General features: G+C 46.3%; 1 protein-coding gene across 12 annotated transcripts in view; it reads right to left on the bottom strand.

Annotated features, from left to right (window-relative positions):
• Positions 1-9597: 9597 nt before the first annotated feature.
• The window catches only part of flncb (filamin C, gamma b (actin binding protein 280)), a 96726-nt gene continuing 80353 nt past the window's right edge, over positions 9598-25970 (bottom strand). For 2 of the 12 annotated variants that reach the window (XM_031831816.1, XM_031831817.1), the window contains 24 exons: positions 25401-25568; positions 25154-25277; positions 24726-24882; positions 23366-23555; positions 23196-23219; positions 22797-23044; positions 22068-22160; positions 21489-21588; positions 21251-21391; positions 21009-21137; positions 20615-20788; positions 20307-20468; positions 19891-20094; positions 18692-18844; positions 18412-18534; positions 17874-18149; positions 16933-17202; positions 14392-14529; positions 14155-14270; positions 12484-12616; positions 11983-12159; positions 11517-11735; positions 10885-11097; positions 9598-10713 (listed from right to left, as the gene is read on the bottom strand). In XM_031831816.1, coding sequence (XP_031687676.1) covers positions 10526-10713; positions 10885-11097; positions 11517-11735; positions 11983-12159; positions 12484-12616; positions 14155-14270; positions 14392-14529; positions 16933-17202; positions 17874-18149; positions 18412-18534; positions 18692-18844; positions 19891-20094; positions 20307-20468; positions 20615-20788; positions 21009-21137; positions 21251-21391; positions 21489-21588; positions 22068-22160; positions 22797-23044; positions 23196-23219; positions 23366-23555; positions 24726-24882; positions 25154-25277; positions 25401-25568 — 3920 coding nt within the window. In that variant the 3' untranslated portion in view covers positions 9598-10525. Of the gene's footprint in view, positions 10714-10884; positions 11098-11516; positions 11736-11982; positions 12160-12483; positions 12617-14154; positions 14271-14391; positions 14530-16932; positions 17203-17873; positions 18150-18411; positions 18535-18691; positions 18845-19890; positions 20095-20306; positions 20469-20614; positions 20789-21008; positions 21138-21250; positions 21392-21488; positions 21589-22067; positions 22161-22796; positions 23045-23195; positions 23220-23365; positions 23556-24272; positions 24390-24725; positions 24883-25153; positions 25278-25400; positions 25569-25970 lie in introns of all 12 variants that reach the window. The other 10 variants (XM_031831813.1, XM_031831814.1, XM_031831820.1 and 7 more) reach the window with 10 other exon arrangements.

The following is a 25970-nucleotide window of genomic DNA, read 5'->3' as shown; positions in this document are numbered from 1 at the left end:
TATTTACTGTATGAATGGCTGACACACACACACACACACAGAAACACACACAGAAACACACACAGAAACACACACAGTTAAGGCACCCGGCAGAGAGATGACCCGGTTCAGGTCTCTTTTTGTCCGGACATGCCAATCTAGGCTAGGAGATTAAGTGAAAAGAGAGTGAGGAAGAAAGAACGAGTGAGCGAGTGACAGAGAGAGCAGGAGAAAGAGAGAGAGAGAGAAAGAACATGAGCAGGAGAAGGTGAAAAGGGGAGAGGAAATGGGAGCAATATTCGAGGGCTGAATAGTGTTCATGTATATGTGAGCTGTTATCAGTCAAAAAGAACACAGGATGAGAGAATGCAAGTGTGAATGCATGTGACAAGTGAATAGAGTTGTATGTGAGGAGAGGGAGGGAGAGGGAGATGAGAGGGGTGAGGAGGTTCATAATGGGGAAAGGGGGAGTAGGTGGAGATATAGATTGGGGAGAGAGAAAAGGGATAGTTAGAGGGGGAGGGAGGAGGTAGAGAAGGGATGACGGAAAATATATGGGGGTAAAAAGAATAGGTGGAAGAGATAATGGGACACAGATCTGAGAGGTAGAGAGAGAGAAGGGGATGTAGAGGAATAAGGGGGAGGAGGTAGAGAGAGAAGGGAGAAGGAGAAGGAGGTGATGCTCTATCGCCAGCCCGGTTAGCAGACCATGGGGTTAGGGGAGGAGAACAGGCCAGGGAGTTAAGGGAGGAGTTAGAGAGGAGAACCAGCCAAGGGGTTAAGGGAGGAGGTAGAGAGGAGATCAGGCCAGGGGGTCAGGGGAGATCAAGCCACAGGGTTAGGGGAGGAGGTAGAGAGGAGATCAGGCCAGGGGTTTAGGGGAGGAGGTAGAGAGGAGATCAGGCCACAGGGTTAGGGGAGGAGGTAGAGAGGAGATCAGGCCATGGGGTTAGGGAAGGAGACTAAGCCACAGGGTTAGGGGAGGAGGTAGAGAGGAGATCAGGCCAAGGGGTTAGGGGAGGAGGTATAGAGGAGATCCGGCCAGGGGGTTAGAGGAGGAGGTAGAGAGGAGATCAGGCCAGGGGGTCAGGGGTGGAGGTAGAGAGGAGATCCGGCCAGGGGTTTAGGGGAGGAGGTAGAGAGGAGATCAGGCCATGGGGTTGGGGGGGGGGGGTAGAGAGGAGATCCGGTCAGGGGTTTAGGGGAGGAGGTAGAGAGGAGATCAGGCCATGGGGTTGGGGGGGGAGGTAGAGAGGAGATCCGGTCAGGGGTTTAGGGGAGGAGGTAGAGAGGAGATCAGGCCACAGGGTTAGGGGAGGAGGTAGAGAGGAGATCAGGCCATGGGGTTAGGGGAGGAGACCAAGCCACATGGTTAGGGGAGGAGGTAGAGAGGAGATCAGGCCAGGGGGTCAGGGGAGGAGGTAGAGAGGAGATCAGGCCAGGGGGTTAGGGGAGGAGGTAGAGAGGAGATCAGGCCAGGGGGTTAGGGGAGGAGGTAGAGTGGAGATCAGGCCAGGGAGTCAGGGGAGGAGGTAGAGAGGAGATCAGGCCAGGGGGTTAGGGGAGGAGGTAGAGAGGAGATCAGGCCAGGCCAGGGAGTCAGGGGAGGAGGTAGAGAGGAGATCAGGCCAGGGAGTCAGGCGGAGGAGGTAGAGAGGAGAGCAGGCCAGGGAGTCAGGGGAGGAGGTAGAGAGGAGATCAGGCCAGGGAGTCAGGGGAGGAGGTAGAGAGGAGATCAGGCCAGGGAGTCAGGGGAGGAGGTAGAGAGGAGATCAGGCCAGGGAGTCAGGGGAGGAGGTAGAGAGGAGATCAGGCCAGGGAGTCAGGGGAGGAGGTAGAGAGGAGATCAGGCCAGGGAGTCAGGGGAGGAGGTAGAGAGGAGATCAGGCCAGGGAGTCAGGGTCTGGTACGATACGTCATTTCTCCTCCTGGATTAGAATTCTGGCTGGTAAAAATAGAAGGTGTATTTTTATCCCCTCTTTCCCCTCATCCCCTCGTTTCTGAACAGTATTAATTACATCCCATCCATTTAGCCTAATAATACCATTATTAATGCCTTTATTAAAAGGGCCTGCTGCACTCAATGCCTCTGCTGCTCTGCTCTGAGCCACAGTGCAAGGGGCCACACACATACGAATGTACGCCAACACACATGCACACACACACTTGTATTATCAGACATACACACAAACATGCACGCTGCCACTCAGCCCAGCAGGGTACACAATCACACAGTGGAGCATCAGGAAGAGAAAAGAGAGAGCAACAGGATGTTCAATTATACTGTTCTAGGAAGGTTGTTATTTTAGAAAGAAGAAAAACAGGGTGAAGGAGGGTGAGAGAGGGAGGAAGAGGGTTAGTGGGAGAGATAGTAGAACAATGGAGGCAAGAAAATAAGTGTGTGTGTGTGTGTGTGTGGAGGCTCCTCGGCGGAGGAAGTTCTACACAGTGAATTGCATACAAATAAAAACAGTGAAACATTATACTTTTTAGATAAAACTATACTAAATATATTAAAGTCGCCAAATAAATTATTATAACACACTGTTTTGCAATGGCGGTCTACAGTAGCCTCAGCAGCACTCTGTAGGGTAGCACCATGGTGTAGCCGGAGGACAGGTATTTTCCATCCTCCTCTGTGTATATTAAATTCAACACAAAACCTCATGGCTCATGGTTCTCACCCCATTCCATAGGCTTCCATAGTAATTGTAACTGTGGTGGCGATTCCATATGAAAAGTCACTGGCACAGGAGAGAGCTGTCCATAACAGGTCCACGAAAATCAGCTTTCCAAACATCACTCTTTTTGGGTGAAGTTCCCATTTATCCTATTTAAATCAAAAATAGAAATAACTCCAAAACACATATTCCTATAGAAAAGGTGCAGAGAGATGCATTCTATAAGCTGTATCTGTGATACGGTAACAACTGGATGTGCTCTCCTCTCACCTGTGATAACCCTTCCTGGTCACCTGTGCTACTTACAAAAACACACACTTGACCAGTGACCCATGACCCCAACATATAGTGCCCTCTAGTGTACAAAACAAGTCAAATGAACCAGAAAGAAAACACATACACAACACATAAACAGGCCAAAATGGCTCCTACACACTGGCCCCTAATCGTTCTCTGACTATTATTACAAAATGCAAAAAAGAGCCAACGGTGGGTGTGTGTGAATGTGTCTTCATGGAGGGATCTTCAGGGCCAGAGGTTGCTAGCACTTAGCCCCAGCTCAGCCTATAACAAGGTCAGCTCTGTAGTAGCTTAGCCCCAGCTCAGCCTATAACAAGGTCAGCACTGTAGTAGCTTAGCCCCAGCTCAGCCTATAACAAGGTCAGCGCTGTAGTAGCTTAGCCCCAGCTCAGCCTATAACAAGGTCAGCGCTGTAGTAGTTTAGCCCCAGCTCAGGCTCTAGCAAGGTTAGCTCTGTAGTAGCTTAGCCCCAGCTCAGCCTTTAACAAGATCAGCTCTGTTGTAGCTTAGCCCCAGCTCAGCCTATAACAAGGTCAGCTCTGTAGTAGCTTAGCCCCAGCTCAGCCTTTAACAAGATCAGCTCTGTAGTAGTTTAGCCCCAGCTCAGCCTATAACAAGGTCAGCTTTGTAGTAGCTTAGCCCCAGCTCAGCCTATAACAAGGTCAGCGCTGTAGTAGCTTAGCCCCAGCTCAGCCTCTAGCAAGGTTAGCTCTGTAGTAGCTTAGCCCCAGCTCAGCCTTTAACAAGATCAGCTCTGTAGTAGTTTAGCCCCAGCTCAGCCTTTAACAAGATCAGCTCTATAGTAGCTTAGCCCCAGCTCAGCCTATAACAAGGTCAGCTCTGTAGTAGCTTAGCCCCAGCTCAGCCTTTAACAAGATCAGCTCTGTAGTAGCTTAGCCCCAGCTCAGCCTATAACAAGGTCAGCGCTGTAGTAGCTTAGCCCCAGCTCAGCCTTTAACAAGATCAGCTCTGTAGTAGCTTAGCCCCAGCTCAGCCTATAACAAGGTCAGCTCTGTAGTAGGTTAGCCCCAGCTAAGCCTCTAGCAAGGTTAGCTCTGTAGTAGGTTAGCCCCAGCTCAGCCTATAACAAGGTCAGCTCTGTAGTAGCTTAGCCCCAGCTCAGCCTATAACAAGATCAGCTCTGTAGTAGCTTAGCCCCAGCTCAGCCTTTAACAAGATCAGCTCTGTAGTAGCTTAGCCCCAGCTCAGCCTATAACAAGGTCAGCGCTGTAGTAGCTTAGCCCCAGCTCAGCCTTTAACAAGATCAGCTCTGTAGTAGCTTAGCCCCAGCTCAGCCTATAACAAGGTCAGCTCTGTAGTAGGTTAGCCCCAGCTCAGCCTCTAGCAAGGTTAGCTCTGTAGTAGGTTAGCCCCAGCTCAGCCTATAACAAGGTCAGCTCTGTAGTAGCTTAGCCCCAGCTCAGCCTACAGCAAGGTCAGCTCTGTAGTAGCTTAGCTCCAGCTCAGCCTATAGCAAGGTCAGCTCTGTAGTAGCTTAGCCCCAGCTCAGCCTATAGCCAGGTCAGCTCTGTAGTAGCTTAGCCCCAGCTCAGCCTATAGCAAGGTAAGCTCTGTAGTAGTTTAGCCCCAGCTCAGCCTATAGCAAGGTCAGCTGTGTAGTAGCTTGACGGGTCGTACAAGGCAGCATCCTGTAGGACCCAGTTTGCCATTCCTGCATGTCTCACATGTAGATGGGGTGGGCAATAACAGCAGGGCAGACAATCTGTCCTGGGTGGTCACCACCTTCTCCTAAGGGACCGCCAAAGACCCGCACCAATTGGGTCACAGCGGTGTGGGGTCCATCTCCAACACTAGCATCATCAGCAGGGGAGATGGCCTGTGGAGCGTCACTTCCAATCAGCAACTCCACGCCGGCCCTAATACGACCCTGCTGTACAAAGGCAGACTTCCCCTGTTTCACACAGTCCACAATTTGAGTCTTTTTAAATGATTTTCATATCTTTCCATTTCTTAAAATCGACAACATATACACAGCACATAATGTACGCTGACTGTGACGGTAGCTAATATGGTAACACTGATGTAGGCTGTGTTGTAGTTATGGACATTTCAAGTCTTTTCCGTGAGCTGGCTCATTTGGCACCATTCACATAAAAGAGCCATCTCATTTGGCGCCATTCACATAAAACAGCCATCTCATTTGACGCCATTCACATAAAAGAGCCATCTAATTTGGCTCCATTCACGTAAAAGAGCCGTCTCATTTGGCTCCATTCACGTAAAAGAGCCGTCTCATTTGGCTCCATTCACATAAAAGAGCCGTCTCATTTGTCTCCATTCACGTAAAAGAGCCGTCTCATTTGGCTCCATTCACGTAAAAGAGCCGTCTCATTTGGCTCCATTCACATAAAAGAGCCATCTAATTTGGCTCCATTCACATAAAAGAGCCGTCTCATTTTGGCTCCATTCACGTAAAAGAGCCGTCTCATTTGGCTCCATTCACATAAAAGAGCCGTCTCATTTGTCTCCATTCACGTAAAAGAGCCGTCTCATTTGGCTCCATTCACGTAAAAGAGCCGTCTCATTTGGCTCCATTCACATAAAAGAGCCGTCTCATTTGGCTCCATTCACGTAAAAGAGCCGTCTCATTTGGCTCCATTCACATAAAAGAGCCATCTAATTTGGCTCCATTCACATAAAAGAGCCGTCTCATTTTGGCTCCATTCACGTAAAAGAGCCGTCTCATTTGGCTCCATTCACGTAAAAGAGCCATCTCATTTGGCTCCATTCACGTAAAAGAGCCGTCTCATTTGGCTCCATTCACGTAAAAGAGCCGTCTCATTTGGCTCCATTCACGTAAAAGAGCCGTCTCATTTGGCTCCATTCACATAAATGAGGAAGATCCTTTGGCTCCATTCACGTAAAAGAGCCGTCTCATTTGGCTCCATTCACATAAAAGAGCCATCTCATTTGGCTCCATTCACGTAAAAGAGCCGTCTCATTTGGCTCCATTCACATAAATGAGGAAGATCCTTTGGCTCCATTCACGTAAAAGAGCCGTCTCATTTGGCCCCATTCACATAAAAGAGCCGTCTCATTTGGCTCCATTCACGTAAAAGAGCCGTCTCATTTGGCTCCATTCACATAAAATAGCCGTCTCATTTGGCTCCATTCACGTAAAAGAGACGTCTCATTTGGCTCCCGAACAGCTCTTTGTTCTAAATGCTTAAAAATCTATAGACTTCCATTATGTCAGATGTATGGCTGCTATGAAAGTGAACTGTGTGTGTGTGTGTGGGTGATCAGGGGTGTATTCATTCCCCCGATTCTGTTGCAAAACGGAAGCAAACGGAACGAAACAGGCATGAACCCTCCTGAATTTGACCAATATAAACTTGTCTTACTAATGATTACTACCTAATGATTCGGGCAGGTACTGTAGCATTCTCCTGGCATCTGCCAAACCCAGTTTCGTCCGTCGGACTGCCAGAGGGTGATCTTAGTAGGCTAGGCAACCTCATGATTGGTATAGGGCAAATTTTGAGTATCTTGCAGTAGCCTAAGTCTATCGATGTTATATTGAGCTGGGTGAATGGAATTACAAATGACATCCAATATGCTGTAATAGAAATAATAATAATCGAATATCGTCCTCCCTAATCTTAAATGCCACCGACTGCCACTGGTGTGGGTGTGTGTGCGTGTGTGGGTGTGTGATTAGGCCGTAATTGTCCAGTTAGTGCTGCTGGTCCAGATGGTCTGAAGGAGGACAGCAAACAGCATGGACCACTTATCACCATGCGGCCTAACACGACACACGACACACGCGCGCACACACACACACACACACACACGTACACACACACGTACACGCACGCACACGCACATGCACACACACACACACACACACACACACACACACATACACATACACATAGACATACACACACACACATACACACGCACGCACACACACACACACACACACACACACACAACCACACAACTGTGAGAAACCAACAACACTAACACCAAATCACTCTCTTCTATTTCTCCATCTCTCCTTCACTCTGTCATCAGTACCTGTTTATCTCTGCATCCATTCTCTAAATCGTTCTCCATTTCTCTCTTTCAGCATCTTTCTAACTCTCCTTCATGCTCCCTCCATTTCTCCATCCAATTCTCCCTTCACCAATCTGTATTTGGTTTCAGTAATAACCCGTGTGGATTCACAGCCTGTTGAACAGACAAGGCACACAAAGCACCATGCTAAGCACTAATTGTACCCCCCCCTACTCTCTTTCTCTCTCTCTCCTTTTCTCTCTTTCTCTCTTTCTCTCTCTCTCCCCCTCTTTCTCTCTATCTCTCCCCCTCTTTCTCTCTTCCTCCCACTCTCTCTCTGCCCCCCCCTCTCTAACTCTCTCTCGCCCCCTATTTCTCCCCCCTCCCTCCCTCCCTCCCTCTCAATGACGCAAGCATTTTATCCTGGCAACGTAGAACTATTCAGGGTTGACTTTTTCCGTCTATAATAAGTGTAACCTAGCTGCATTGCATTAGTAGCCGATTGTACTGTGCATACCAGGATAGATGAGGTGTTCTTACAGTTCCTAGATCTTTGCTTCCACCTAAAGGCCATTTGGAGAACTTCTACCATGGAAACAGGTGGGTTAGTATGGGGGGGGATACACAGGTCTATGATAGAGCCAAAGTGTACAATTCTACCAATCAGAACACTTTTAGTTTTTTTTGCAGAACCCTAGTTCTAACCCCTGACCCCAACTTCTTATCGATATACAGTTTCACTGAGTTAGCTTGACTTAAGTGACTGATGCCATTATGCAAACGGTGAGAATCGTTTGCAATATATGTTATCCCAGTGAGAGAGAGAGAGAGAGAGAGAGAGAGAGAGAGAGAGAGTGAGTGAGAGATTAATGCTCCTAGGCCTGTATGCTTAGCATGCTTTTTCACAGTTCCTTAATAATTTAGCCCAGCTTACCATACAGTGCCAGCCTCCCCAATGGCCAGGAGTCCTTTCCATTTCATATCCCGTGCAGAAAGAGTATCTATTCCACTCACTATAAATGATGTATGAGGCATGAATTGAAAGCAGTGCATTTTCCATTACAGGGATTGTGCAGGGTATCTCCCTCTGTGTCTACTGCACAGCTGCACAGTACTGGGGGTCGGAATAGAGTGACAGCAGAAGAGACAGGGACAAATGTGTGTGTCAGAAAGAGGCAGCAGGGAAATTGTGTGTGTGTGTGTGTGTGTGTGTGTGTTTGCGTGCGTGCGAGCCTGCAGGTTTCGCCTGCCTGCTGTTGTGTTGACATAGTGTTGGCGATAGATGAAAAGGCGTAAAATGTGATTGTCTGATCACAGTTCCCCATCTCTGTTGTCACTATGGGACTTTCACATTAAAACTCCAGTGATTGCATTTTCTGATAGCAACACCCATTCCACTTCCACTCCCTGTCACAGCAGAGGATGTGTGACAAAGGGAGACCATCAGCACTCGGACGGAACACAGATGAAAAAAAACTCCCCATGCACGCGCACACACACACAGCTCATAGATTCTAGATCTCTGGAGGCGAGACTCGCTGCTCTCTGGTTCTCCAGAGAGGCTTCCGTTCCACTCTTCAGTTCATTACATTCAACCAATAAAACAACTGCATCTTTAGTGAGTCAACCAATCAACTAACGAATCCCCCAATGAATTGATCAAAGATTGATCGTACCACTGGACTATGGCTGAAACCAACACACAGGGTGATGCTGCACAGTGTAACAACACACCGTACAGTAAAGCAACACAGTTTAGTGCTGTTCAAAACATTGTGCAACGTACTAAACATATTATTGACAGTACAGGGTAATAGTCCTAAACGCAGCTCCCTTACTGCCTGCCTCTGTCCCAGCTGAAGGTTGAACTCCCACTGGTCTGTAATGACAACGTGATTACACTGGAGCAGGGGGTGCATTAGAGTCCCACAGTGGTAATATTGCCCTCGGACAGAGAGGGCACATTCCTGTAGTCAGTATATTTACGGAGGAAGTACAGGAAAAAGCTCTGTAATGATGCTACAGTTTTCCTAAGGACCATAAGAAAACCAGGTAACACATGACATTTTAGTTCATTCTACCTCAGTGTTCCCCAACCCTGCTCCTCCAGTACCCCCAACAGTACACATGCTTATTGTAACCCTGGATAAACACACCTGATTCAACTGGTCAACTAATCATCAAGCCCTTAATGAGCTGAATGAGGTGTGTATGTCCAGGCCTACAACTAACCTGTGTACTGGAGGACCAGGGTTGGGAAACACTGTTTTAACTGAGTGATTTCACCAACCATCTGTAATAGCCCATTATCACCAGCCAGTGGTACTGTTGTGCAGATATACAAAATGCTAATATAACAACGCATGCCATTTAGTGACCGCTTTCATCCAACGTGACAGTCATGTGTTCTGACATTACACATAACATTATGGGTGGTCATGGGAATTGAACCCACTACTCTGGTGTCACAAGTGCTGTGCGCTACCAACTGAGCTACAGAGGACCACCTTTGTTCTCAACTAAATATACTAAATTGCTTTGGGAATATTTTTTTTTTAACGCAAACAAAAATACACCCACGCAAACACACACTTTAAATTAAGACACAAGACAACACATTTTGGGTTTTCAATGGAAAGTTAGCAGTTAAACGTTTTATTGCAGCTGCACATCCGTACCAAACAGAAGGTTAGTATATCAAACAATTAAGAGTTTTTCCTGTTCATTTGCATACATATAAAACCACTATAAAATGTCACTCAATGATGCTGTTCCATTGTAGCATCTCTCTGTGGACTTCTTAATGAAACATTCACACGATAAACCGATATGCTATGCCGTGCTCTCTTCCTCAGTACAAAATCCTTGGCCAACCACATCTCTGTGTCCATGGTTACACCCGAAATGACACAGGAAGGCCCGGTATGAGGAAGAATAGTTTCTAAGATCGACTGAAACCTTCTCCTTTGAAATAATATAAGACCATTTTCTGTCAAAGAAAATAAAAGGACTGAATAAATAAAGGTAAATAACTCTTGTCTGTCTGTCTGTCTGTCTGTGACCCAGACAGTGACATCACAGCCATCTTCCCTCATGTAAGGCAGCCATTTTGGCCAGGCCAGTACAGGCAGTGGGGGACACCTTTGGAGGACTAGCTAAAAAGCACATGTTGGTGACTGCATACTGTGTTTGTGCTCTGAAAATACTAACATAGGTCGATACAGACAGAAAACATGATTTTACTTTAGACTTCTCTTTGTACATTCTCTCTCATTGAAAGTAAACAGCAACAGGATGCCTGGTTGGTGGGTGGTGCGTAAAAAATAGGGGAGGCGCATACATAGTAGGATTGGCACCTCAGATCTTTGTGATGTCACCTGGGTAAGTTATCAGAGTAATTTGGCACAATGCATGATGGGTAAATTATTTCCCCCCTGGACAGACGGAAAAAGTTTTTGTATCTTTAGTGTGTCTGTGGGGGTGTTGGACTAGTCCATTCTGGGATACAGCAGGGGGTTGTACAAGGGATGGATGAGTCCATTTTAGGGGACGGTGACATGGAAGGGGCTGCCGGGGACATTTTCATCCCCCCATTTGACGATGAGGATGTAGTTGCCCTGTTCTTTGACGGTGTAGGTGACGTTGTACATCCTGTTGCCCAGGTGTTTAACGTAGACCTCTTCACACGGGGTCTTTGGGCCGTGTACCCCCACCATCAACATGTTAGTTCCTATAGGGGATGAAATACGGCAATTTCAAGTATTTGTGTGATTGTATGTGCACGTATACACTTTGTATGTGGGTGCATTTGTACAGTGTGTGTCTGCGTGTGTGTCTGCGTGTGTGCACACCTGCGTGTCTGCGTGTGTGCACACCTGTGTGTATGACCAATGCCTCTCACCTGCTTTGCTGCAGTCTACTGTGAAGGTGTTCTTCTGCCCTACAAAGGCCTTTGATAGGCCGGCGCCCCGGGAGACCACCTTACTGGCATCCGAAGAGAACTTAGGGCCATAGGCCACGCCCATCGACGACGAAGACGACGACGTCTTGGTTACTGTCTCCACAAGAACGGACGAGGTTTCATGTAGACTGTGACCACCAGAGAGACGAGCACCTATAGAGAGAGAGTGAGAGAAAGAGAGAGAAATAGAAAGAGAAAGAGAGAGAGAGAGAGAGAGAGAGAGAGAGAGAGAGAGAGAGAGAGAGAGAGAAGATGGAAAGAGAGAGTGGGATTGCATAAGTAGGGTTGCGTAAGATCTATAAACACATCTGGCGTGTTGCATAATCTCTCCTCATATAAAATATAAACATACACAGTTTAGGTGCCCTCTGGACAAATACATCATGTCTAATATAATAGGAGTGTGTAGAGGCTAGGGAATCTTCCAACTCATTACACCAAGCCTACACAAGGTCTGAGGACTCTTTAGTAGACAAGTGTGACACACACACTTGCCATCTCTCCATCAACACATTCTAGACTCAACACTCAAATGTTAGTGTCTGGGCAGCGTTGCTCTATAGAGGACTTACCTGTGACTTTAGCCTTGAAGGGGCTACCTACGATGTGGGATGGTCCTCCGTATTTGATGGTGATGAGATAGCTGCCGGGGGCCATGGGTGTGTAGGTGACCTTGTAACCCTCGGGACAATCCTGACAGTCCATCTTGACCTTAGACGGCCCATCGATGGTCACTGACAGAGCACCCGACCCCGCATTACACGTGTTCACTACAAAATCTGACGCCGCGCCTACAGGAGGGGACAGAGATGGACAGGGAACACATCCAATCAGAGGTGAGTTAGAAGAGACATGTGAGCCAATATTGGTAATTTATACGTACGTTTGTGGATTTTTCCTTACAGTGGTCTATAGGCCTTCTTTGGGTATTTGAAACGACCAAATTACTGAATGGTGTTAAAATTCTAATAAACCCTTACCGTATTTGTCTATCTTATTGTATGTGTTTGTGTGTGTAAGACACAATGTTCCTCATACCTGTGGTTCCTCCTTCCAGCCCAGGTCCGAAGGCTGACACCATTCCCGGGTCTCCGACCTGTCCGATCTCTCCCACACGGATCTTGAAGGGACTACCGGGAATGTGGCTCCCATTGAAACGCACTTCGATGGAGTGGACTCCGTTCTCCCTCGGGATAAACCGGATGGCGTGCTGGTCTGCAGAGGAACAGGAAGGGGAAGGTTAAAATGGCCAACACGTTACAATATTCACAATTTACTTACTGAACCTTTCATTTAGCAAGACATGCAATTGAGATGAACTTCTTTATAATGTAGGAAGAGCACCTGGTGCTTTGGTTGTACAAGCTCTCTACTGTAAAATACTACTACTGCATGTACTGCTGGTTTTTGACTTTATGCATTTTCTTAATTTTCAAAGGAATTGAATCAATCTGGTGGAAAAGGCAGTATCTTAGATATTTTCTGTACAGTATAGTTGTGAGTTGTTGTATTGTCAGTTTGTTCAGTGCTATGTCTTACCGCTGTCCAGCTCAGTAACATAACACTCCTCTACAGCTCCGGATGGGGTGTGAACCTTAGCATCTATCAACCCCCTCGCCCCGTTCAACTGCACCGCGAACGACGCCTCCTGGCCCACCTTCAACCCCATCTCCTTCAATCGCAAAGGTTAAAGGTCAATGATCTAATAAGCCCCATGTGGTCAGACTGATGACAGGGTGTGGGGTAACACATTTCCTCTAAAGCAGAAGCAGCTAATAATAATAATTATCCAACCATCTCATCCCCCAACTTCAACACACACACACACACACACACACACACACACACACACACACACACACACACACACACACACACACACACACACACACACTGCATATAGATTTTAGAGTGGCCTGCCAAATCTATCAACTAATAAAACTATTCTAAATTCATTTACAACTCAAATATAGATGACGTTTCACCTCTGGTTTAAATCCAACAAGAGGTTATGACAGGTGTGTCTATTCATATAGCAGTGAACTCTGCCCTCTGTATAATACCATTCCAGTCCTCGCTAATAATGACAGACATCAGAATAAGGTCTGAAATTGCCAAGAAACTGAATATCTTGTACAAAGCTGTGTACTACTCACTTCACAGACCAGCGCAAACTGGCCCTAACCAGAATAGAAAGAGGAGTGGGAGTCCCCGGTGCACAACTGAGCAAGACGACAAGTACATTAGAGTGTCTAGTTTGAGAAACAGATGCCTCACAAGTCCTCCACTGGCATCTTCATTAAATAGTATCCGCAAAAGAGCAATCTCAAAGAAAAAGACATATCTCAGACTGGCCAATGAAAAGAAAAGATTAAGCTGGGCAAAAGAACACAGACACTGGACAGAGTCGCCTCTTCACTGTTGACGTTGAGACTGGTGTTTTGAGGGTACTATTTAATGAAGCTGCCAGTTGAGGACTTGTGAGGCGTCTGTTTCTCAAACTAGACACTCTAATGTACTTGTCCTCTTGCTCAGTTGTGCACCGGGGCCTCCCACTCCTCTTTCTATTCTGGTTAGTGCCAGTTTGTGCTGTTCTGTGAAGGGAATAGTACACAGCATGTACGAGATCTTCAGTTTCTTGGCATTCAATCGCATGGAATAGCCTTCATTTCTCAGAACAAGAATAGAAAGAAAGAAAGGCCATTTTGAGCCTGTAATCAAACCCACAAATGCTGATGCTCCAGATACTCATCTAGGCTAAAGAAGGCCAGTTTAATTGCTTATTTAATCTGAGCTCTGAGTTTTCAGCTGTGCTAACATAAACCCATTGCAAATGGGTTTTCTAATGATCAATTAGCCTTTTAAAATTATAAACTTGGATTAGCTAACACAACGTGCCATTGGAACACAGGAGGGATGGTTGCTGATAATGGGCCTCTCTACACCTATGTAGATATTCCATTAAAAAATCAGCCTTTTCCAGCTACAATAGTCATTTACAACATTAACAATGTCTACACTGTATTTCTGATCAACTTAATGTTATTTTAATGCACAAAAAAACATGTTTTTCTTTCAAAAACAAGGACATTTCGTAATTAAGTTACCCCAAACGTTTGAAAGGTAGTGTATATGTGTGTGTGTGTGTGTGTGTGTGTGTGTGTGTGTGTGTGTGTGTGTGTGTGTGTGTGTGTGTGTGTGTGTTCTAACCTGTAGGCTGGTGACTGTAAGGCGGCGTGAGTTATCAGACAGAGTGGCGATGGGGACTATGAAGGGACTGTCTGGGATGTGCTCATCATTAAACTTAATGGACACCTCATAGTCACCTGGAGAGAGAAAGAGAGATAGAAGGCACATAGTCAACCTTGTGATTTTAGGTGTAGAATATGTCCAGTATGTTGTTGTGTACATTAGATGAATGTAGTGTGTATAATATATTGGTCTGACCTGGTTCCTGCACCACATAGGCCACTCCGCAGGATCCATCCTTCCTGTCTTCAAAGCTGATCTCTGCCTTACTGGGCCCCTCTACAGCGATGGACAGACCTCCTGCACCAGCCTCTCTGGTCCAGATACTAAACTCAGCTACAGAGGAACACAGACAGTCAGTTATACAGTATATACAAAGGGGAAAGAAGCATGGAAGTTAGGAACCAATATACACAGGCAGTTAGGAAAGCAAAGGCTAGCTTTTTCAAACAGAAATGTGCATCCTGCAGCACAAACTCCAAAAAGTTCTGGGACACTGTAAAGTCCATGGAGAATAAGAGCACCTCCTCCCAGCTGCCCACTGCACTGAGGCTAGGATACACTCTCACCACTGATAAATCCACGATAATTGAGAATTTCAATAAGCATTTTTGCTTTCCACCTGGCCACCCCTACCCTGGTCAACAGCCCTGCACCCCCCACAGCAACTTGCCCAAGCCTCCCCCATGTCTCCTTCACCCAAATCCAGATAGCTGATGTTCTGAAAGAGCTGCAAAATCTGGACCCCTACAAATCAGCAAGGCTAGACAATCTGGACCCTCTTATCAACTGATATTGTTGCAACTCCTATTACTAGCCTGTTCAACCTCTCTTTCATATCATCTGAGATCCCCAAAGATTGGAAAGCTGCTGCAGTCATCCCCCTCTTCAAAGGGGGAGACACTCTAGACCCAAACTGCTACAGACCTATATCTATCCTATCCTTCCTTTCCAAGGTCTTCAAAAGCTAAGTTAACAAACAGATCACTGACCATTTCAAATCCCACCGTACCTTCTCTGCTATGCAATCTGGTTTCCGAGCTGGTCATGGGTGCCCCTCAGCCACGCTCAAGGTCCTAAACGATATCATAACCTCCATCGATAAGAGACAATACTGTGCAGCTGTATTCATAGACCTGGCCAAGGCTTTCGACTCTGTCAATCACCAAATTCTTATCGGCAGACTCAACAGCCTTGGTCTCTCAAATGACTGCCTCGCCTGGTTAACCAACTACTTCTCTGTTCAGTGTGTCAAATCGGAGGGTCTGTTGTCCGGGCCTCTGGCAGTCTCAATGGGGGTGCCACAGGGTTCAATTCTTGGACCGACTCTCTTCTCTGTATACATCAATGATGTCGCTCTTGCTGCTGGTGATTCTCTGATCCACCTCTACGCAGACGATACCATTCTGTATACTTTTGGCCCTTCTTTGGACACAGTGTTAACTAACCTCCAGACAAGCTTCAATGCCATACAACTCTCCTTCCGTGGCCTCCAACTGCTCTTAAATGCAAGTAAAACTAAATGCATGCTCTTCAACCGATCGCTACCAGCACCTGCCTGCCCGTCCAGCATCACTACTCTGGAAGTTCTGACTTAGAATATGTGGACTACTACAAATACCTAGGTGTCTGGTTAGACTGTAAACTCTCCTTCCAGACTCACAATCCAAAATGAAATCTAGAATCAGCTTCCTATTTCGCAGCAAAGTATCCTTCACTCATGCTGTCAAACATACCCTCGTAAAACTGACTATCCTACCGATCCTTGACTTCGGCGATGTCATTTACAAAATGGCCTCCAACACTACTCTGTAAATTGGATGCAGTCTATCACAGTGCCATCCGTTTTGTCACCAAAGCCCCATACACTATCCACCACTGCGACCTGTATGCTCTAGTTAGCGGGACCTCGCTTCATATTTGTTGCCAAACCCACTGGCTCCAGGTCATCTAGAAGTCTTTGCTAGGTAATGCCACGCCTTATCACAGCTCACTGATCACCATAGCAGCACCCACCCGTAGCACGCGCTCCAGCAGATATATTTCACTGGTCACCCCCAAAGCCAATTCCTCCTTCGGCCGCCTTTCCTTCCAGCTCTCTGCTGCCAATGACTGGAACGAATTGCAAAAATCACTGAAGCTGGAGACTCATATCTCCCTCACTAACTGTAAGCACCAGCTGTCAGAGAAGCTCACAGATCACTGCACCTGTTCATAGCCCATCTTGTAAATAGCCCAACTACCTCATCCCCATGCTGTTATTATAATTTTCTTGCTCCTTTGCACCCCAGTATCTCTACTTGCACATTCATCTTCTTCACATCTATCACTCCAGTGTTTAATTGCTAAATTGTAATTATTTCGCCACTATGGCCTATTTATTGCCTTTACCTCCCTTATCTTATCATTTGCACACACCTGTATATAGACTTTTTTTCTATTGTGTTATTGACTATATGTTTGTTTATTCCATGTGTAACTCTGTGTTGCTGTTTGTGTCACACTGCTTTGATTTATCTTGGCCAGGTCGCAGTTGTAAATGAGAACTTGTTCTCAACTAGCCTACCTGGTTAAATAAAGGTGAAATAAAAAATGAATAAAAAAATGTAGATAGTTTCATTATCTTGATCAAAAGCCCAACATAGCCCTACATTTAGTGACTGAAAAGGCAAGGCTCTCCTATTCAGAAGCTTCATACCCAGCCTATCACTTGCTAAGAGAGCTCTACTGCCAACCTACCTGCCACTCCTGCCACTCCTCTATCCAGCCCCGTGCCCCCAGCCCGGACCTTGTGTGCCCCTCCCTCTCCCAGGGGCCCCACGGTGAACTGGAAGGGGCTCCCGGGGACATGCTGGCCCCTGTACTTGACGTTGACCGTGTGGGGCCCCATCTCCTGGGGGATGAAGCGGACGCTGTAGGTGCTGTCCTCGCCGTCGATGATCTCTGCGTCCTCCGTCTTACCCCCCGGACTGGTCACCTGGGCCGTCATCTCCTGGGTCCCCTGGTCACCTGGATTGGGAGGAGGGAAAGAAAAAAAAAGAGGGAAACAGAGTAGGTGGAGAGGTAAATATATGGGAGAGGGATGAAGAAAGAGAGAGAGAGGAGAAGGAGAAAAGGACACAAGGAGGAGAAGTGCTTCAGACAAACTTCAAAATACTGCTCACTCTTCAAACATTCAGGTTGTCAGTAGGGACAGTAGAGAATCATAGAGACTGTATGAGGTTAGTCAGACTGAGATGTGGATTCAGCGGTGTGTGGCTCAGTCCCTGTCTCTGTGTGATGTCAGAGTAAGATGGCTGGGTCACAGAGGTGACAGCCATGAACTGCTCAGATTTTCCATCTGTGCTCTCTCCTTTAAACGCCCTCCTATAAATTCCAATCTGGGACAATGGGAGAAACATGGAGCGACTCCCCAACTCAACACACACAAAGGCATACACATTAATATCCAGACATGCTAACACCAGATTTATAAAATGGACTATTTACATACATCATTGTATCATGCAATTTTTTATATTTTTTATTCAACTTAATCAAGCAGTAGTTTGACATACATTTGTATTCTAGATGTATTTATTATTCTGGATTAAAACAAAAAAGCATAGCCAAATTGGACACTCCACACAAAACACACACATTCCGAATCAATTAATCGGCATTAGACAGGCCTCACACACCCTCTTGTGTCACACACACACCCTCTTGAGGCTGTCTGGTAGTGGCTGGTATCCCACTGAAGCCTGTGAGACTCTGACTACCCAGGAACTCTCCAAACACGTCCCTGAAGGGGTCTCCCCCGACCTGGGTACTCTCCTCCACGCGCACCTCCCGCTTGGTCTCCCCCGCCTGTGTCTTACTAATCTCTGTGCGCTCCGTGCGTGTGTACGTGTGACTGCTGCGCGTGAACGTGCGCGTATGCCGCTCCTGGGCCGACACCATCTGGAACCAATTACCTACAGAGGGTGGAAGGGTGGAAGGAGGGAGGGAAGGAAGGAGGGAAGGAGGAAGAAAGGGCAAGAGATGAAAATAGAACTATGCAGTAGGAAGACCAAGCAAGGGGTCACGACAGTGTGTAAGAAAGGTATGTGAAAGCATGTGACTGTGCAAGGAGAGGAAGATAAGAGAAAAGGAGGGATGGTAGATAGAAAGGAGGAGAGCCAGTGGGCTTTTTGGAATCCCAATCCTTGACCACACACAGACCATAACGGTTCTCACCTGGTATTTTGAGGTTGAGGTCACAGGTGCTGCCCACAGTAGCAATGGATGGAGCATGTCTCTTCCTAGTGATGCTCTCCTTCACCCTGCCCTCACCACACACCTTCACCGTGAAAGGACTTCCTGTGGGATAGACCAATCACAGCCTGTCAGGAACCCAAATCAGACAAAATAAAATGCAAGACCACCCATAGCAAGATAAGTCTGTTTAGATAGGAGCTGAACTGTATACAGGCATGTTGTAAGACACCCGAGGCCACCCGAGGTCCCCTGAACTCACCTGGGACGTGCTGGTCAGCGAACTTGATGTTGATGATGTAATTTCCTGGTTCAGTAGGACAGTAGGTCACCTTACAGGTACCATCCTCCACATCCTCACAGTTAATATCCACCTTACTGGGACCCTCTATAGACAGGCCCAGACCACCATAACCTGATAGAGAGAAAGGGAGAGAAGAGGGAGGGAGGGAAAGAGAGAGACATGAGAAGAGTAGAGGGATGAGAGAAGATGTCACAGTAGAAGATGAGTGTTGGTTACACCAGCCATATCCACATTGTAATGGAAAACTGTCATTTATGCAGCCATTTTGAGTATTATTAACAGTAAAATATGTGAAACATTTTACTGCAGCATACTGTAAATGATGGTCCATTGTGGGAACATTCTGTAGGCAGGGAAATTATTGCTGTATTTTGAATGGTACACTGTAAAAACCATAACTTGTTTTTGCAGTAAGTTACTGGCAGCCTGTTACCTGTAAATTACTGTAAAAAAAAGTACAGTATATTATTGTAAATCCCAAAGAAATTTTGGATTAACCGTACATTATAAAGAAAGCACTTTCCGCAAAAACAAGTTAAGTGTACTGTAATTCTATCCCACAGAATACAGTATCGTACTGGATTTTTGGAGTGCCAAAAAGCTTTTGACCACTAGTGGGTGGTTTTTGTTAAGGCCTCTAGAAATGCAAGTGATATAAAACACCAAATATTCATTGCTATGCTGTAAAGAAAAACACATTACCTAAGTAGCAGACAATTTTCTTACACCAATCACATGTAATTACAGTAAAATACTGTCAAATACAAATCCTAATCCCCTCAATGATTTTCATCCATCCATCCATCCATCCATCCATCCATCCATCCATTTATTCATTACGATTACAATATCATTTACTTTTTTACAGTATAATACAGTCAATTCTACGGTTTTGTACTGTGTGTCATTACACAGTACTTGCTTTGATACAGTAGTTAGATAACAGTAGGTGTACTGCAATATGAAATACAGTAACTTACTTGCCAATGAGCTGCCTGCAAGTTACTGACAAATTCACTGCAACCCTTTTACAGTGCACACACAGCAAAAACTATTAACTTAAAACTTCTGAACGTCTAAAGTTGAATATTATCTTAACCCTCTATAATGTCCAATCGTGAACTTGTCACAATGAATACCAATGAAAACACCCTCACCTGCGTTCCTGGTGTCAACTATGAACTCAGCCACCTCAAAGATGTGTCCCTCCACCAGTCCCTGGCCAAACACCTTGACCTTGCTAGCGTCCCCGATCTCTGACTGGCCCACCATGATCTTGAAGGGGCTGTTGGTCACGTGCGTCCCGTTCTTCTTCACACTCACAACATGCTCCCCTACCTCCTTAGGAGTGAATGAGATACCTAGAGAGGAGGACGGATAGAGGAGAACGCAATCAGGTACATGGAATGACTATATCTGTGCCTCTTTATGGTTCAAACATACAGACGTTTACCCTTGCTGCTATCTTACCAGGTCTCTTTGGACACAAAAAAAAGAGGTTTACACAACTAACAGTTGTGTTACTGACTAAATTATAGATTGATGAACTTTAGGACCCTGGTGAGTGGCTCACCGATGTGTCGATTGGGCAGTCTCTTGAGGAGGCAGGGTTCCTCGTTGCCCGACGGTGCTCTGATGCTCGCTGTCAGGCTGCTCAGGTCTGTCTCTGAGATCTTCAATGAAACGTCTGTTGCCGTGCCGACGTTGAGCTGGGATGTCCTCATAGTGTCATCTCCTACAGGGGAGAGACGGACAGGAGAGAACAAGAATGAAGGCGAGAAAATTAAAAGCAAATAATGCATATAATGAATACAACCTTTGGCTCTAGCCTTGTTGCATATTCCTATCTCACACACACACACACACACACACACACACTACCTGTGATCTTGGCAGTATAGGGGCTGCCGGCGATGTGTTTGTTGTCAAACTTGACGATGATGTTGTAGTCTCCTGGTACAGTGGGAAGGTAGGACACAGTGCAGGTTCCATCCTTATTATCCTTACAGTTGATCTCTGCCTTAGAGGGACCCTCTACTGCCAGGGACAGACCACCTAGACAAGAGAGGAGAGAGAGTGAAAGACAGGAAGAGCAGAAGTGAGGAGAGATGGGGGAATGTCAGGGGAGACAGAAGGGGTGAGAGAGGGATGGAGGAAAATCAGGCAGGGGAAAGGGATTGAAGACTTTGAGAATTATTGAATACCATTTTTAATACCATGATAGAATTTGACCATAGCACAGTAGTGTATGGTATTATTTTGTTTAGTTCCTTACCTTCCCCTGCATCCTTCGTGACGATGGTGAAGGTGGCAGGTTTGTTGACCATGCCGTGGCTCAGACCAGGACCATAGGCTGTCACATGACCACTGTTAATGGCATCTACATAGAACTGGAGGGGACTTCCTGTGATGGAACAGTATGAAACGACCAATTATAGATCTACTTCCTGTATTGAATTTGTGTGTGTGTGTGTGTGTTTGTTTATGGGCGTGTGTGTTTCTCTATGCAATATGTACCTGGGATGTGGTTTCCGTCATATTTGATGTCCATCTCATGCAGGCCTTTCTCTGTAGGGGCGTACTTCACTGTTACTGTCCCATCCTTGTTGTCTGTGATGTTAGGACGGGCTGTCTTACCTGAGGGCATACGCACCTCACCTGGAAACACACACACATACATACACAGGTAAATTATTATCATTCATTAAACAGGAAACACCACACACACAATTGTCAGACAGCAGTTAAATCTCACCTGTGATCTCTCCCTTCTGAACGGTGAACGGAATGACCAGGTTAAAGGGGCGGAGCATAGGCTCCATGATATCGCCGGTGGTGACGGGCTCTTCTGTGGCCTATGAAAGGGAAATTATGAAATTAACATTGGCATTCTGGTCTATATCTCTGCTCAGGGACAGTACGAGGGGATGGAGGTGAAAGCACAGCCCAGACAAAGGCCCTGACTCTGGGCAGACAGGACAGGCGAGAGTCCAGGCTTTGAAGGCCTGAGCGGTATGAAGATAAGCTGAAAGAAAAACAGTCAATGCGATGCGAAAGCGTCCCGCGCACACACAACAGACATATAGATGCTCAATGGCTATCGCCATAAAGTAGACAAGCACAACAGAAATGAAGTGGACATACAATGATTCTTTGCGAGCAGCATCTGAGGACAAGCAACACAGTTTTTGAGATGTGCATGGAAAGTAAAGTAGGACTCATGACATTGGGATATGAAGGAGGTGGGTAAGCTGAAGGCGAGGGTGGAGGTGAGGTGGAGGTAAGTGCTGGCAGGGTGGGGTGGGGTGAGGCGGGGTTTGGGGTAGGTTTATACCCAGTGAGGGGGGTAGCCCTGGTAGGCCTGGTAGGGCTGTTGTAACTGGAGCTTGTCACACGGTTCCTCTATTATAGGGACGGTATCACTGGCCTGGTGGGGAGGGTAAGACACACGTTTAGGAAAACGTCATAGAAATCGACGAATTACTCATCGTATTTCTATGGGTAACTTACAAATCACCATGCGTACACAGTTATAGTAATCCTCCAGGATTATCGTAGGTTCATGTAAGTGGCACACCATGCGCAACTCCTATGTTATCATAGAACTGTGTAATACATTTAAGCAATAAGGCCCGAGGAGGTGTGGTATGTGGCCAATATACCACGGCTAAGGGCTTTTCTTACGCACGACGCGTAGTGCCTGGACGCGTAGTGCCTGGACACAGCCCTTAGCCGTGGTATATTCGCCACATATCACAAACCCCAGACGAGCCTTATTGTTATAATAAACTGGTTACCAACGTAATTAGAGCAGTAAAACAAAAAACAAAAAAACCTGTTGTATATGGTATGATATACCATGGCTTTCAGCCAATCAGAATTCAGGGCTCAAACCACACAGTTTGTAATTATTGTTATGTGATATGAGTCAAACCTACAGTATGGGAACCAGCCTAGAGATCCCACAACACTTTGACAAACAAACACCACTTTCCCAACAAATTCAGGTAAGGACTACAGTACCCATGATTCCGTGCGCACTGTAGTACCAGAAAGTACTCACCACCACGTGGAAGGGGCTGTTTGGAATGTGTTCTCCTCCAAAGCGGATGGTGATGACGTATTTCCCAGGTTCCGGAGCCGTGTAGTAGATATCAAAAGTTCCGTCGGAATTCTCCACCACGTCCACGTCTAGCTCCGCCCCATCTGGCGTCGACACCTTACAGGTCACCTTTCCCTTCCCAGCAGCTTTTGCGTCCACGGTGATGACAGTCTCCTCGCCGATCTGGATGGTGGGTCCGAGGCCTGAACCTGTCAAGAGTGATTGACATGTAAGGAGACCATACAAAACTACTGAAACTATCCCGTCATTACTAACATCAAGTCAATATAATCACATGCTGTACATATACTGATATGCATGCTAGTTTTCAGAAGAATTAACATGTTTAGAAATGCTCACCCAATCCATGTCCTCCGATGGAAACTGTAAATAGAAAATAAAACCATCGTTTATGGTGCCTCATGGGTTAAACCCACTCAAGCTACTCCATCAGAGCAATGATTATCCAGGCCTTCCTCCATAGAGATATACAGTTTAGATATACATTTACATGTAGTCCTCTCACTGACCTGTGACCAGACACTTGCTGGCGTCTCCAATGGGCAGGGCATGGATACGATAGGGTGAGTAGGGAATCTCGTCTCCTCCATACTTGATGGTGATGGTGTAGCGCCCTGCCATGTCTGGTACGTAGGACACTGTGTACGTCCCATCTCTGTTGTCACGGATGTTGGCCTTTTTCGGCTTGCCTTCTGGGTCCTACAGGTATAGGGATATGGTATGAGTGGGTGAGTGGGTGTACTCATGTAAACTGTGACTTTTCTATGTATGTCATCTTTTCAACATGACGCTACACTAATCTGTGCACAATGCAACAATGGGAGTGATTATCTTTGAAAATGGATGGTGCTGTGTTTAGGGAAGCGCCATTTTCTACAGTTAGTGGGATAAAGAAAACCACATTAGCCAATTAGCCAAACCCAATGGAGGTCAGTCCACACAGACTGGGGAGGAGGGACATTGAGGGGATGGAGAATGTCTTTCATGTGTACTACTGCTTAGGAGAAACGTTCACTTCCAAACATCCAACATCCAAGAGATCCCTGTTCCTCCCTGTACTGATGTGTATTGTCCCAACTCATCACAGAACCACAATTGTTTCAGTGAAGTTTCAGCCAGGGAGTCAAGTTAATCCTTTGTTTATGCATTGTTTTAACTTTGGTCTACAATCTCTTTTGATCTGGTTTACAATCCCTTCCCTCCTCTCTCACAGTAAGAAGAGAGGAGAGTGAAAGGAGACAGAGATGACAAAATAATCCTCCCAGGGTCCTCAGCAAGTACAAAAAAGACAAGGGATAAAGGAACGAGGGGACTAGGGAGGAAGGGGACGAAAAGGGAAGAAGAGGGCGAGGGGAGACGGCAGACAGCGGGAGGGGTGAAAGAGAAGAGGCCAGAATAAGGAAGAGCAGGCCTTACGGAGCCTTTCTTAAGAATACTGAAGGGTATGGTCCCCTTGACTATATGCTTCTCCCATACCCTCCTGCCCCAGTCCTCCACAAACACTGAGGCCTCGCGCCTGGACCGATCCGGACCCTGCAGACAAGTCAACAGGCAGACACATCACAGCCACAACCCAACCACATCCCAGATCAGGGAGGGGGAGAGATAAAGGAATGGGTAGAATGGGTGGAGGGGCTGACTTGACATGTTTTTTGTTTTTTTTAATCACACAATAAGAAAATAAGTTAGAAATGTCCACATTGGTAATAAGTATGAATCATAACAGGGAGCTTGAAGAGATGTTTATCATCTTAATTAAGGTCAAATAAAAAGTATTTGAAGTTTTAAATAGGGATTTCAATGGCTGGGCTCACAGTGTATGAGAGTTTCCTGTCTAGAGAGGAAGTGATAGAGGAAGAGGTGACTCACCAGTATCTGCACAGTGAGCAAACCTTCGCCAGCATCGCGGGCATCGATGGTGAACTCCACGGGCAGGCTGGCAGGCACACCCTGGGCATTCAAACCTGGCCCACTGGCACGCACCTTACTGGCATCATGAGCAGGCAATGTCTTGATCTTATACGGACTGCAGAGAGAGAGAGAGAAAAACATCATTTGAAAGAAAGGAGTGTCACAACTGAACGGTTTATGAAAGATCAAGCAAGACATAAGATTTCAATCTCTCAAGGATTTAAATGTTTCAGTTCAACTGAATTTCCACTTCAAGAAAGGAAAAGAACATCAAGAGAGAATGACAGAGGGATGAAAACATTGCGTAGTCAGTACAAAGATTTGATGAAAACATCAAAGATGTTTCTCTGTGATCACAGTTTGGTTCCTCCTCCTGCTGTTCTGACCTGCGAGGGACCTCCTGGTCAGCGTACTTCACACACACGGTGTACGGGCCGTCCTTGGCCGGTGTGTAGGTCGCTGTGTGTGTTCCGTCTCCATTATCTGTGATGTTCACTGGCTCAGCCACTCCTGAGGTGGGAAGTAATTAAATATTGATCACAGTCTGAAACCTTAAAACGAAAGCTATTTGGTGTGTGCGGAGGGAGGGGGGTGTCTGTGTGTGTGTGTCTCTCTCTTTCTCTCTCCTCTTACCAGTTGGTCCGTACAGCACCACTCCCAGAGGGGCGAGGCCAGCCTTGCTGGTGTCCACAGTGAAGGTCTGAAGAACATGGGCTCTGACTCCACTACCCAGCCCTGGACCTGAACACCTCACCTTACTTGGGTCCACCAGCTCTCTCACTGGCACACGGAAAGGACTCCCTGCAACACACACACACACACACACACACACACAAACAGGATGGAATTGCACACTTATAGGTATACAGGTTAAGTGTACATTGATGAGTATTCATTGGTTTATGTATCTCTTTGAAAGCCCTTACAAAACAAAACATTCTCATTACATACTTGCAGCATGTTTTAAACAGGCCCTGTATTGACAAGATATTCGAGTGACCGCTCAATGGAAATACATGTCCTCAAAGATGGAAAGCAAGCAGGGGAAGACGAGATCAGATGGGACCATTCTAGCCAATGAGAGGGCAGATCTGCATGTTTACAACAGGCCATAGAAATTTAAAGAAAATCATAGTTCCAATAATTGCTTCAAAATAAAACAGATGTCTGTCCTTGAACCGACTATTTTAAAATTGCACACAG

Source organism: Oncorhynchus kisutch, linkage group LG9 (genome assembly GCF_002021735.2).
Source record: "Oncorhynchus kisutch isolate 150728-3 linkage group LG9, Okis_V2, whole genome shotgun sequence".
Lineage (NCBI taxonomy): Eukaryota > Metazoa > Chordata > Actinopteri > Salmoniformes > Salmonidae > Oncorhynchus > Oncorhynchus kisutch.
This window is presented reverse-complemented; position numbering and strand designations above follow the sequence as displayed.